Source organism: Heterodontus francisci, chromosome 8, assembly GCF_036365525.1.
Source record: "Heterodontus francisci isolate sHetFra1 chromosome 8, sHetFra1.hap1, whole genome shotgun sequence".
Taxonomy (NCBI): domain Eukaryota; kingdom Metazoa; phylum Chordata; class Chondrichthyes; order Heterodontiformes; family Heterodontidae; genus Heterodontus; species Heterodontus francisci.
In genome coordinates, this window is record NC_090378.1 from 6,773,338 (window position 1) to 6,788,220 (window position 14,883).

General features: G+C 41.7%; 1 protein-coding gene across 1 annotated transcript in view; it reads left to right on the plus strand.

Moving 5' to 3' along the window:
- LOC137373159 (collagen alpha-1(XXIV) chain) overlaps nucleotides 1–14,883 on the plus strand; it is a 351,399-nt gene that overhangs the window by 100,733 nt on the left and 235,783 nt on the right. Inside the window, exons 13-14 of the mRNA XM_068038018.1 lie at nucleotides 6,735–6,788; nucleotides 12,481–12,525. Of these exons, the coding sequence (XP_067894119.1) occupies nucleotides 6,735–6,788; nucleotides 12,481–12,525 (99 nt within the window). The remainder of the gene's footprint in view (nucleotides 1–6,734; nucleotides 6,789–12,480; nucleotides 12,526–14,883) is intronic.

The following is a 14,883-nucleotide window of genomic DNA, read 5'->3' on the forward strand; positions in this document are numbered from 1 at the left end:
CTCCTTAAACGCTACTTCTGTGGCCATGTTCTTCACCATCTTTCCTAATATCTCCTTATGTGCCTTGGTGTCAAATTTTGTCTAACGCTCCTCTGAAGCACCTTGGGACATTTTACTCTATTAAAAGTGCTATAACAATGCAAGTTAATGTTGTTGCATATATTTCTGATCGACACAAGCTCTCGAAGCCATGCAGAGGAAGGTAACAAAGGTCATTTCCTGTGTCAGTCATTGAGCAACCGTCTCCTGAATGACCACTGGTCATTTTAATGCAATAATTTATAATCTAGCGGGATAAAAATGCTAAGAATCCTTGAACACCAACACAAACTACTCTGGCATGTGACACTGAGGGTAAATGGGCCCAATGGGGAATACGAACATACGAATTAGGAGCAGGAGTAGGCCACTCAGCCCTTCGAGCCTGCTCCACCATTTAATAAGTGCATGGCCCTTAGATATATTCCTACACCCACCAGTCAGTGATGTGAGGCATCCGTGTTTCGGACAAGTGTTAACACATTCCCGTTGCTACCAGCAGCACCTCCTATCCTCCCACTCCCACTTCAAAACAATAATGTATTATTTTCAGTTTCAAAACTATCAGATCCCTAGTTGTCATCACATTTTATCTGCTCAATTACCCTGATGTATACTACTGCCAGTCCCATTAAAAAGATGAAGTCTTTGGCGTTTGGAAAAGGTTATTATGTGTTCACAAATGGCAAGACTACACTAAATTGCCCGTCTCCCATTCTAAGACAGGTCTGAGTTGGGTTTTTGAAGGATTGCAGACAGGAAACAGCCTGGAAAATATGGATCAGTTCGGTCTGAAACTGAAAATGATACACTATTATTCAGAAAGGAGGAAATGAGAGTGCTGATAGTAATAGATGTATGTTCATACATCAGTGGCTGGTGGTTTATGAAATATATGAATGACATTGGGCCCATTAACCACAAGTGCCACAGATGTAGGTCATTCATAAGGTCTATGTCATGTGATTTTTATAACCCACTGCTTGCCAGTATGTACTTTGGGCCTGGTGTGCAGAGCATGAATGATTGGTTGTGTTAATGATAACAACCCACCATAATTCACAATCCTTCATTGCTGGAGAAATACCACTTATAAAATGTGATCTTTCCTATAGGGCAGATAAACTATTTCCTCTGGTGGGAGCAGTCCAGAAGAAGGGGGAATAATCTTAAAATTAAGTTAGGTCGGGGTCTGCAACCTATGGCTCCAGACCAACATGCAGCTCTTTAACATCTTGACTTGCGGCTTCCAACCTTTTCCAGTTGGATTGCATTAACGTGAAAAAAGCCTAAAAAAAATTAAGTCATGAAATTAAGAGCCGTGTTTTTATTGTGGAGATAAAAGGCTAATTGTTATGCTGCACTTTACAATTTTAAATGATTATTTTACCAAAAAACATCATTGTACTCTAAATAAACCTGTTTGAGTGGTATATCTACACTGTGGGTGGTATAGCTACACTGTGGTTATAGATAATGCCTTTGGTTTAAGGAACAGGTTTTATGGTAGCAACCATCGTTTCTAATATAACTGAGATGATAAATTATTCTGAATGTGTAATTAGAAGCTATTCTTTAATCACAAGAATCAATAGCTGAAAAAATTGTCTTATTTCTGCACATCTTAAATTAAAGTTTGTTTTGAAGATGACTTTAGTGACAAAATTATGGTAAAAGAAATCCATCAAAAATGCAATGATTCAGAGTTAGGTCTATTTTAATTTAGATTTTTTTTCTACTGATACTTGATATAAACTTGCACGGCTACAGTGGGGGAGTGGGACTGATTGCAATACTCTGCAGAGAGCCGAATGGCCTCCTTCTATGCAATAAATCATTCTCTGATACTTAAATTCGACACATTATTTTATTTATTACACATGCAAATTATACATTCTAAGCAAATTGCCAAGTATTTGGTTTAGAAATGCTGAATTTTCATCTTGCGGCTCCCAATAGTTTTTGTTTTATGCAAATTTTTTTTTCAAAGGCTCTTCAGCTAAAAGATTTGCTGATCCCTGAGCCAAGCCGTTTACAGGCAATGTCAGGAGGCACTTCTTCACACAAAGGACTGTGAAAATCTGGAACTTTCTCCCCCAAAAGGCTGTTGACACTTGGGAGTCAATTAAAAACTTCAAAACTGAGAATGATTTTTTTAGGTAAGGGTATTAAAGGTTACAGAACTGAGGCGTCTAGATCGAGTCAAGATATAAATCAGACATGATCTAATCGAATGGCGAAACAGACTTGAGGGGCTGAATGGCCTCCTCCTGTTCTATGATCCTATAACCTTTTTGATTGGCTCACAGAAGACAATATCGTCATAAATATACACTGTCATCCTTATTCGAGAATCCTGAATTCTAGTAATGCTATTGACTAAGACATTGAGGCTTAAAACTGTACATTCCTCAGTAAGTTTAACTGCCACAACTTCAAGACTGTCACTATGCATCTAGGAATGGCTGTTATAAATGCTGTAATGTATTTTATACTGGAGCTGGGAATCTTGAAATGATTAAACTGCTTCTGTATGCCTCATGCTTCAAACAGCAATCTGCCTTAAACTCCAACTAAAAGTCTACTAGAATGTCCTGTATTAAAAATTTAAAAAAATGTTAATGCATTTTTTGGAAGCTCTCATGTAAACCAAATAGATTAGAATTCTATTAGTTCAATAAATACAAATCTCATATTTCCATAGCACCTTTTACAACCTCACGATGCCCCAAAATGTTTCATACACAATGCAGTGTAGTCACTGTTGTAATGTAGGAAACAGCAGCCAATTTGCACACAGCAAGATCCCACAAACAGCAACATGATAACAATCAGATAATCTGTTTTAGTGATGGCAGTTGAGGGATAAACACTGGCAAGTGCACTGAGGAAGAACTCTTTGAGATAGTCTCAAGGGGTCAATTGTTTCCATCCAAGAGGGCAGATAGGGCTTCAGTTTAACATCACATCTGAAAGGAAGCACTTGCTCTATACCACAGTGGAGTGTTGGTCTAGTTGTTATGTTTAAGTCTTTGGAGTGGGACTTAAACGTATAACCTTCTGACTTAGAGGCAAGGGTGCTACTCACTGAGCCACACCTAATATATTAAATTCAGAACTCTAACAGCGTACAATGAGGCCATTCGCCCCATAGTGCCTGTGCTAACTCTTTGAAAGAGCAGTCCAATGAATCCCATTCCAACTGCTCTTCCCCCATAGCCCTGTAATTTTCACCTCTTCAAGTATTTATCTTTGGAAAGTTACTATTGAATCTTCTTCCACCGCACTTTCAGACTCGCTGTGCAAAACAAATTCTCCTCAACTTGCCTCTGGTTCTTCTCCCAATTACCTTAAATCTTTCCTTTGGTTTCTCTCCCAACTGCCACTGGAAGAAATTTCTCTTTATTTTCTCTGTCAAAACACTTCATGATTTTGAACACCTTGATTAAAGGGACGATGGTAACTTGTGTATGTAATTGGTTAAGGGACTGCAGGCAGAGAGTATTGGTGAACAGATGTTTTTTCTGGCTGGAGAGAAGCATGCAGTCGAGTCCCCTGGGGTTACTATTAGAACCTTTGCTTTGAAATGACTTGGTCTCGAGCATAGGGAGGATACAATTTTGAAGTTTGTGGATGATATGAAACTTGGCAATGTAGTAAATAGTGAACAGGACAGTAGCAGAATTCAGGAGGACAGAGACAGGCTGAAAAAATGGGCAGGCGTATGACATACAACTTAATGCAGATAAATGTGAACTGATACACTTTGGGAGGAACAACACGGAGAGGCAGCGTCATCTAAATGCTACTATTTTGAAGATGGAACAAGAACAGAGTAACCTTGAGGGTACATTTTCACAAATCTTTGAAGGTGAGAGGACAAGTTGATAAAGCAGTTAAGAAAGCATGTGGAATAATTAGCTTTTTAAATAGGAGCATTGAATACATAAGGATGTCATGCTAATCCTTTACAAATCACTGGTTAAGCCTCAGCTGAAGTGTTGTATCGAATTCTGGACTCAACACACTCGGAGGATGCAAAGGAAATTTACCAAGTTGGTAGCAGGGATGAGGGAATTCAGTGATGTGAAGAGACTGGAGCGTCTGGGATTACTCTGGGATCGGAATGCTATGAAAATAAGCAGGTAATAGTCACAAGGATAGGTAGTTTGAAGATGCATTGTGCAATCACAGCATCAGTAAGAGGCAGCTGGAAGGGTAGAATCAATATAATATAAATCTTGGTGCACTGTTTGATAACCAGAAGTAGAAGAATTTGCGGATAATAGTGTCCTGGTTCCACTATTTATTCTTCAACCAACATCATGAAAAACAGTTTATCTGGTCATTATCACATTGCTGTTTGTGGGAGCTTGCTGTGCACAGACTGGCTGCCAGATTTCCTACATTACAACAACAACCTGTATTTACATAATGCCTTTAGAGCAACATTCCAAGGTGCTTCGCAGGAGTGATTATTAAACAAAGTTTGACACCAAGCCAAATAGGGAGACATTAGGACAGGTGGTCAGAGAGGTAGGTGTCAAGGAGTGTCTTAAAGAAGAGACAGAGAGGTTTAGGGAGGGAGTTCCAGAGTTTAGGACCCAGGCAGCTGAAGGCACGCCCGCCAATGATGGAGTGATTAAAGTTACAATATTTCATTGGCTGTAAAGTACTTTGGAACGTCCTGAGGTCGCGAAAGGCACTATATAAATGCAAGTTCGTCTTTGGACACACAGACCTCCTTGTGGGAGCGTGTTTAGTACGGCCTGAAGTGAGGAATTGTTTCATTCCCCCTGAACTCAGCCTGACAAGGGATGAGTTCACAAAGAAAACAAGCCCAAAGGCATTTCCATCAGCCAAAGTGAATGTGTTTTCCTTCAATATACATTCTGCAGCTCAGTTAAATCTGGTTCCTAATCAAGAATGTGCTGCACTGACTGCAGTCTAATTGCAATGGTGTTAAGATGCTTATGTCTGATGAGCCACAAGGAGGCATCAGACACTTCTTTATCTACTTTAACTGTTCCGATACAGAGAAGATTCAGAAAAGAAATTGCTCAACGACAGTATTACATTGTGAAAACTGGATTACTCCCTTTGGAAACATATGTTTTTATTTTATATTGATAAAATATATATATATTAAAGTTTGGTTGACAACGTATTTGATCATGTTGCTAACTTTATTAATACTGTGGCTCAGTGAGTAACAATCTCACCTCTGAGTCAGAACATTGTGAATTTAAGTCCCATTCCAGACACTTGAGCACGTAGTCTAGACTAACACTCCCAGCACATTGAGGAAGGGGCAGTACAGAGGGTGGGCTGCGCAGTGCAGAGGGCATGCTGCACAGTCAGAAGGGCAGTGCTGAGGGAGTGCTGCACAGTCGGAGGGTCGGTACTGAAGGAGTGCTGCACTGTCAGAGGGGCAGTACAGAGGGAGTGCTGCACTGTGGGAGGGGCAGTACTGAGGGAGTGCTGCACTGTCAGAGGGTCAGTACTGAGGGAGTGCTGCACTGTCAGAGAGTCAGTAGCGAGGGAGTGCTGCACTGTCAGAGGGGCAGTACTGAGGGAGTGCTGCACTGTAGGAGGGGCAGTACTGAGGGAGTGCTGCACTGTCAGAGTGCTCAGTACTGAGGGAGCTCTGTGGGAGGGTCAGTACTGAGGGAGTGCTGCACTGTCAGAGTGCTCACTACTGAGGGAGTGCTGCACTGTTGGAGGGCCAGTACTGATGGACTGCTGTAGTGGCAGAAGGGCAGTACTGAAGGCACGGTGTGCTGTAAGAGGGTCAGTAACTGAGGGAATGCTGTACTGTTGGAGAAGCAGTACTAAGGGCGTGCTGTAGTATCAGAGGGGCAGTACGTTGGGAGTGCTGCATTGTTGGCGGGGCAGTACTGAGTGACTGTTAAATAATTCTGTTTAATATGAATGTATGGACAATGGCTGACATTGTTGTTGATATATGAATGGACTTTGTTACCATTTAGTTTAATGTGCATCTTCTGGCACAGTTTTCCACATGAGTGAGGCCATTGATTTTAAAGAGATTTACCTAAAACGTACAGCACAGAAACAGGCCACTCGGCCCAACAGGTCCATGATGGGTTTGTGGTCCATATGAGCCTCCTCTCACCCTTCTTCATTAACCCAGCAGCACATCCTTCCACTCATTTCTCCTGCCTGTGTTTATCTAGCTTCCCCATAAATGTATCTATATTGCTCATCTCAACCATTCCTTGTGGTAGCGAGTTCCACATTCTCACTGGGTACAGAAGCTTCTCCTGAATTCCCGACTATATTTAATATTGACAATCCTTTTTAATGGCCCCTAGCTCTGGTCTCCCCCACAAGTAGAAACATCTTCTCTATGTCTATTCTAACAAACCCTTTCAGAATTTTAAAGACCTGAATTGGGTCACATCTTATTCTTTTTCGAGAGAAAGTGTCCCAGTCTGATCAATCTTTCCTGATGGTGCAACATTTTAGTTCTGGTATCATCCTTGTGAATTTCCTTTGCACCTTCTGCAATATCTCTATATCCTTTTCATAATGTGGAGACCAGACTGTTCACAACATATCAGTGTCTTTAGATTCAGGTTTAACACAACCTCCCTGATTTTCAATTCTATCCTTCTAGTAATACATCCCAGTGCTTGCCCTTCTAATGTTGGATTTATTCTTTGCTTTAATAGGGTTATCCAGGTTCTTTTGGAGCAAGAGGCACTGCTGGTTCTGATGGCAGCTCAGTGAGTTATATCCACCTACCATTTTACTCATTATGTTTTCAGTCAGAGCTTTCTGTCTTAAAGGGAAAGCGTGTTAACAGCTGCATAAAGATTAGGACCATTCATTGATGCAGAATTTCCTGTGAATATGCTCCACGATCGGAGCAAAAGCAAGTACCTTGCGCAAACGATTGGGGAAACTCGGGCATGAATGTGTTATGCATATAATTACGCTAAGCCAAAATTTCCTCTTTTGCGCCTTCCATTAATATTTGGGTCAGAACGCATCTCAGCTATTGTAACAGCTCTGCTCCAGCACTAAACATGTGAATTTCCTGCAGCTATGCTGTTTGAAAACGTGTGTAAAATTAGGTGCAGAATTTGAGGTGCATTTTCTTGGTATTTCATTGTGATTTTCTTGGAGTGATTTTTTTTAATTAATAAATTTTTCCTCCCCAGGGCCCACATTGCATTTTGTGTTTGTTTGAAGGCGTTTTTATAAATCACATTAAAAAAAACTGACAAGTCCAGGACTTCTTACCTAGTGAATCCTAATTCTATAAAGACCATCACATTTATTGTATTACTTCAGTACAGAAAAAATGCTTGTGCATTCGCAAACGTGCTGTGCCAAATGCATGTAACTCAGAGACAGACGGCTTGAAACTTTAACTTTCAGTCTTAAAGAAGAAATTTAAGGTGTCAATCCTGCACTTCCTTCTGGTCCTGATTGTTCACAGCCAATTATTTTGAGATTGGCAGGAAATTTGGACGTAAATAAACATTGACAATTTGGACATAATCCCAGGTGTATTGTTCTGATTACACCCTCAAAGCAAATTCCACCTCTTTGTTTTTATTGTGATAACAGATAGAGGAGGATACAATGCAAAACAGGCCATTCGGCCCAACCAGTCTATGCTGGTGTTTATGCCCCACATGAGCTTCCTCCCACCCCTCTTCATCTCACACCATCAGCATATCCTTCTAATCCTTGCTCCCTCATGTTCTTAACAAACTCCACCTTAAATGTATCTATTTCTCCTCATCTCGGTCCAAAATGGGAGACCCCTTATTTTGAAACTGTGCTCCCTAGTTCTAGATTCCCCCATGAGGGGAAACATCCTCTCAGCATCTACCCTGTCAATCCCCTCAGCATCTTATATATTTCAATAAGATCACCTCTCATTCTTCTAAACTCCAGTGGATATAGGACCAACTTATTCAATCTTTCCTCGTAAGATAACCCCTTCATCCCAGGAATCAGTTGAGTGAACCTTCTCTGAACTGTTTCTAATACAATTATATGGTTTCTTAAGTAAGGAGACCAAAACTGTACACAGTACTCCAGATGCGGTCTAACTAACGCTCTGTACAGTTGTAGTAAAACCTCCCTACTCTTATACTTGATTCCCCTTGCAATAAAGGCCAACATTTCATTTGTCTTCCAAATCACTTGCTGTACCTGCATACTAACTTTTTGTGATTCATGTACCAGGACAGTCAGATTCCTCTGTAATGTATAGTTCTGCAATTACTCTCCACTCAAATAATATACTGCTTTTCTATTCTTCCTGCCCCAAAATGGACAAGTTCACATTTTTCCACATTATACTCCTTCTACCAAATTTTTGCCCACTCACTTAACCTATCCTAATACCTTTGTAGATTCTTAATGTCCTCTTGACAGCTTACTTTCCTACCTATCTTTGTATCATCAGCAAATTTAAGTACCATACATTCAGTCCCTTCATCCAAGTCATTGATATAGATTGTAAATAGTTGAGGCCCTAGCATTGATCCCTGTGGCACTCCACTAGTTACAGTTTGCCATTCTGAAAAAGACCCATTTATCCCGACTCTCTGTTTCCTGCTGGGTCAAAAGCCTGGAACTCCCTCACATGGACTGCAGCGGTTCAAGAAGGCAGCTCACCACCACCTTCTCAAGGGCAACTAGGAATGGGCAATAAATGCTGGTCTGGCCAGCGACACCCACATCCCATGAATGAATTTTTAAAAAACAGTCCTCTATCCATGCATCATATCTCCTCTCTCCTCACCATCCAAGGTCCCTAACACTTCTTTCAGGTGAAGCAACGATTTACTTGGAATTCCTTCAATTTAGTACACTGTATTCGCTTCTCATAATGCAGTCACCTCTACATTGTGGAGACCAAACACAGATTGGGTGACTGCTCTGTGGAACACCTCCGCTCAGTCAGTAGGCTTGACCTCGAGCTTCCGGTTGCTTGACATTTCAACATGCCCTCTCCCCACCACCCCGTTCAATAATTTCAGAGCATGACTGGCCTTTTTTCTGTTTTTCTATTTTTATTTAACCATGTGCCTGTTTTTCATGTAGATAGAGCTGCTCATTATTCTGCCATTAACACTCTCTCTGAACTAATGCTTTGTCTTTCACTACAAGCATTAACACACTCCTTGCCGTTGTCCCATGACAGCTTTGTTATTTAATCCCTCCTGCGCTCTGCCTGATCACACACCTAATTCTTTTCTAACCTTTGCCAGTTTTGATGAAAGGACAGAGACCTGAAACGTTAACTCTGCATCTCTCTCCACAGATGCAGCCTGACCTGCTGAGTATTTCTGCACTTTCTGTCTCTATCCATGCTAATATGTTACCCAGTACATCATAAGCTCTTATTTTGTGTAGTAACCTTTGAGGTGGTACCATATCAAATGCCTTTTGGAAATCCAAGTACGCCACATCTACAAGTTCCCCTTTATTCATCTTGCTTGTTACTTCCTCAAGGAACTCTAATAAATTAGTCAAACACAATTTCCCCTTTCACAAAACCATGTTGGCTCTGCCTGATTGCAGTCCAGGACTGATTCAGCTCCATGAGCTGAGTTTACATAGAATATAGAACATAGAACATAGAACAGCACAGCCCACGATGTTGTGCCGAACCTTTAACCTACTCTAAGATCAAACTAACTACCTACTCTTCATTCTACTATCATCCATGTACCTATCCAAGAGTCGCTTAAATGTCCCTAATGTATCTGCTTCTACTCCCAACGCTGGCTGTGCATTCCACGCACCCACCACTCTCTGTGTAAAGAACCTACCTCTGACATCTCCCCGAAAACTTCCTCCAATCACCTTAAAATTATGCCCCCTGGTGATAGCCCTTTCCACCCTGGGAAAAAGTCTCTGGCTATCCACTCTATCTATGCCTCTCATCATCTTGTACACCTCTAGCAAGTCACCTCTCATCCTTCTTCGCTCCAATGAGAAAAGCCCTAGCTCCCTCAATCTTTCTTCTTGAGACCTGCCCTCCAGTCCAGGCAGCATCCTGGTAAATCTCCTCTGCACCCTCTCTAAAGCTTCCACATCCTTCCTATAATGAGGCGACCAGAACTGAACACAATCTTCCAAGTGTGGTCGAACCAGGGCCTTATAGAGCTGCAGCATAACCTCGCGGCTCTTAAACTCAATCCCCCTGTTAATGAAAGCCAACACACCATACGCCTTCTTAACAACCCTATCAACTTAGGTGGCAACTTTGAGCGATCTATGGACATGGACCCCAAGATCCCTCTGTTCCTCCACACTACCAAGAATCCTGTCTTTAAGCCTGTATTCCGCATTCAAATTCGACCTTCCAAAATGAATCACTTCACTCTTTTCCAGGTTGAACTCCATCTGCCACTTCTCAGCCCAGCTCTGCATCCTGTCAATGTCCCATTGCAACCTACAACAGCCTTCCACACTATCCACAACTCCAGCAACCTTCGTGTCATCAGCAAACTTGCTAACCCAGCCTTCCACTTCCTCATCCAAGTCATTCATAAAAATCACAAAGAGCAGAGGTCCCAGAACAGATCCTTGTGGAACACCACTGGTCACCGAGCTCCATGCTGAATACTTTCCATCTACTACCACCCTCTGACTTCTATGGGCCAGCCAATTCTGTATCCAGACAGCCAACTTTCCCTGTATCCCATGCCTCCTTACTTTCTGAATGAGCCTACCATGGGGAACCTTATCAAACGCCTTGCTAAAATCCATATACACCACATCCACTGCTCTTTACAGGGAGTATGGTTCAGAAAGTTGGAACGACAACACTGTAACCCTAAACTCTAATTGCACAAAATCATGGGATTAACCCTTATTTGTATGGTTCCATATCCCTAAATAGACAGAAAATATTTATAATTGCTGTCATCAAGGCTCATGCTTCTGGAAATGTAGCAATTCATTTTGCACAATCTTTTACAATGTGAAAGCAAATCTGATACTCCATTCTCAAAGAATCATTTAGCCCAGATAGCTCTTTGAAAGGGCTGTACAATTAGTCCCACTCCCCTGCAATTTTCCTACAGTGCTGAAAATCTTTTCCCCTTCAAGTTTTTTTAATTCATTCATGGGTTGTGGGCATCGCTGGCAAGGCCAGAATTAATTGCCTTTGAGAAGGTGGCGGTGAACTGAATTGAATACAACTGAGTGTTTTGCTAGACCATTTCAGAGGGCAGTTATGTGTCAACAATATTGCTGTGAGGCTGGAGTCACACATAGACCAGACCAGGTAAGGACAACAGATTTCCTCCCCTGAAGGATATTAGTGAACTCGATGGGTTTTATGACAGTCCAGTAGTTTCATGGTCGCTATTACTGATTCTAGCTTTTTATTTCTGATTTATTTAATTAACCAAATTTAAGCACCCCAGCCATCATGTTGGGATTTGAATTCATTGTCTCCAGCTCATTATCCAGACCACTAGATTACTAGCCGAGTAACATAACCACTATGCTACCATACTCAGTGCGTTTAGCTCATTCCCTTTTGAAAGTCTGTATTGAATCTGGATCCACTATCCTTCCAGGCAGCGTATTCCAGATCACAACAAAATATTTCCAAACACTACATCGCAAAAACTCGAGATTCCTAAATAGAAGCAGAAAATGCTGGAAATACTCCGCAGGACTGGCAGCACTGTACAGAGAGAATCAGAGTTACTGTTTCAGTTCAATGACCCTTCATCCGAACTCCAGATTCTTGTTGTCTGCGGGTGCAGCACTCAGCAAGGTAGCTCCACCACACAATTGACATTTTTAAAACATTGGAAACTGAATAAGTGGTTGATACATACAATGGGTGAGATTGTAGCTTGTGTCACCAGGCTGGTTTTGCCGATAGAATAGTGTAAACATGCCATCAACAGAGGGTGAGATGAGGCCTCAAACTCTGCCTATACTAACAAATCGTCCAAATAAATTCTCTTGTCAAACGCACTCATACTTTCACAAAGGATGTCAGGTTTTCAGCCAATTTCCACATGTGATCTCCCAACGTGATATAAAATCTACAGCATCGTCCTTTCAATACCTCTAAGGTAACCAGCTCCCATACAGTCACTATCTTGATAGTTTTTAGCCAAAGGACATAAGAAATGGGAGCAGGAGCAGGGCATTCAGCCCTTTAAGCCTGCTCCGCCATTCAGTACTATCATGGTTGATCTTCTACCTCAGCTGCACTTTCCCACCCAATTCCCATATCCCTTTATTTACCTCGTATCCAAAAATCTATCAATTTCAGTCTTGAATATACTCAACAACTGAACAGCCACAGCTCCCAAAGGGGAATCATAGGCTAATAGTACCTGGGTATTCTTGTCCAGTAAGTATATTGTACTGCGGTCTAACAAAACGTAAGAAGTAATATGAAATTCTTTTTACATCTAGGGAATGGTTGGAGGAGTTGGTCCACCCGGATTTCCTGGCCTCAGGGTAAGTGAAATGCAGGGGGATCTGGGTGTCCTAGTGCATGAATCACAAAAGGTTAGTATGCAGGTACAGCAAGTAATTAGGAAAGTTAATAGAATGTTATCATTTATTGCGAGGGGAATTGAATACAAAAGTAGGGAGCAAAAACAAGAAATGCTGGATTCACTCAGCAGGTCTGGCAGCATCTGTAGAAAGAGAAGCAGAGTTAACGTTTCGGGTCAGTGACCCTTCTTCGGAACCGAAGAAGGGTCACTGACCCGAAACGTTAACTCTGCTTCTCTTTCTACAGATGCTGCCAGACCTGCTGAGTGAATCCAGCATTTCTTGTTTTTGTTTCAGATTTCCAGCATCCGCAGTATTTTGCTTTTATTACAAAAGTAGGGAGGTTATGCTTCAGCTATACAGGGCATTGGTGAGACCACACCTGGAGTACTGTGTACAGTACTGGTCTCCTTATTTAAGGAAGGATGTAAATGCGTTGGAGGCAGTACAGAGAAGGTTTACTGGACTAATACTTGGAATGGGTGACCTGTCTTACGAGGAAAGATTGGACAGGCTAGGCTTGTATCCGCTGGAATTTAGAAGAGTAAGAGGCGACTTGATTGAAACATATAAGATCCTGAGGAGTCTTGACAGGGTGGATGTGGAAAGGATGTTTCCCCTTGTGGGAGAATCTAGAACTAGGGGTCACGGTTTAAAAATAAGGGGTCGCCCATTTAAGACAGAGATGAGGAGAAATATTTTCTCTCAGAGGGTCGTGAGTCTTTGGAATTCTCTTCCTCAAAAGGCAGTGGAAGCAGAGTCTTTGAATATTTTTAAGGTAGAGGTAGATAGATTCTTGATAAGCAAGCGGGTGAAAGGTTTAGTTTAGTTTAGAGATACAGCACTGAAACAGGCCCTTCGGCCCACCGAGTCTGTGCCGACCATCAACCACCCATTTATACTAATCCTACACTAATCCCATATTCTTACCACATCCCCACCTGTCCCTATATTTCCCTACCACCTACCTATACTAGGCCGAGTGGCCTACTCCTGCTCCTAATTCATATGTTTGTATGTTTATAAGTGGAATAGATAAACACTGTTTACAGTCTTACCCTCTGTATTTTCTATCTACTTAACCCTTTAATATAGTAAATTGAGGGCTAATCTAATTGAAGAGTTTAAGATGATGAAAGCATTTGATCGGATAGATAGAGAGAAACTATTTCATCTGGTGGAGAGAGTCCAGAACAAGGGGGCAGAATTATAAAATTAGAGCCAAGCTGTTCAGGGGTGATGTCAGGAAGCACTTCTTCACACAAAGGGGATTGGAAATCTGGAACTCTCTCCCCCAAAAAAGCTGTTGAGGTTGGAGATTAATTGCAAATGTCAAAACTGTTGGGTAAGGAGATTAAGGGAGAAGGCGGGCAGAGGGAGTTTAGATACAGATCAGTCATGATCTAACTGAATGACTGAACAGCTTTGAGGGTCGAATGGCTCCTGCTGTTCCTATGTGAAGCAATGTTATTTACAGTTTTTAAATATTCCGGCAAATTCACAGCAAGCTGCTAAACCCATTGAATAAAAGGCAGAAAATGCTGGAAATATTCAACAGATCAGGCAGCATCTGTGTAGAAAGAAACAGAGTTAACATTTAATCAGGTCATTAACCTGAAACGTTAACTCTTGTTTCTCTCTCCACAGATGCTGCCAGTTTTTCTGAGTATTTCCAGCACTTTCTGTTTTTGTTTCAGATTTGTAGCAGACGCAGTATTTTGCTTTTGAGTAAAAGGCAGTGTGTATTGTTTGAACGTTCCATTCGACTGAGTGATGCGTAGCAAATAAAACATAAAAGACCCATCCAAGGTGTATCGTAACCCAGTCACAAGAACATGGGGTTAAAAAAAGCACTTGTGTGGCTGTGCTGAACAGCATCACCACCTGCAAGTTTCCCTTCAAGTCACACACCATCCTGACTTGGAACTATATCGCTGTTCCTTCACTGTCGCCGGGTCAAAATCCTGGAACTCCCTTCCTAACAGCACTGTGGGTGCCCCTACCTCACATGGACTGCAGCGGTTCAGGAAGGCAGCTCACCACCACCTTCTCAAGGGCAATTCAGGATGGGCAATAAATGCTGGCCTGGCCAGCGATGCCCACATCCCAGGAACAAATAAAAATAAAGTATCACATCGGCCAGCTATAACCCTTCTCGTCCAATATTCAGTTCTGTCGACCTCAATAGAATTAAACGTCAAACGTGGAGTGTGACAGGAGTCCAAAACAACACCGCCTTTTTCTTTCTGATGATGAATTTTTACCCACAGATGTTTAAGCAAATGTCAAAATGGATATGCTGGAGAGGTTAAAGATTCA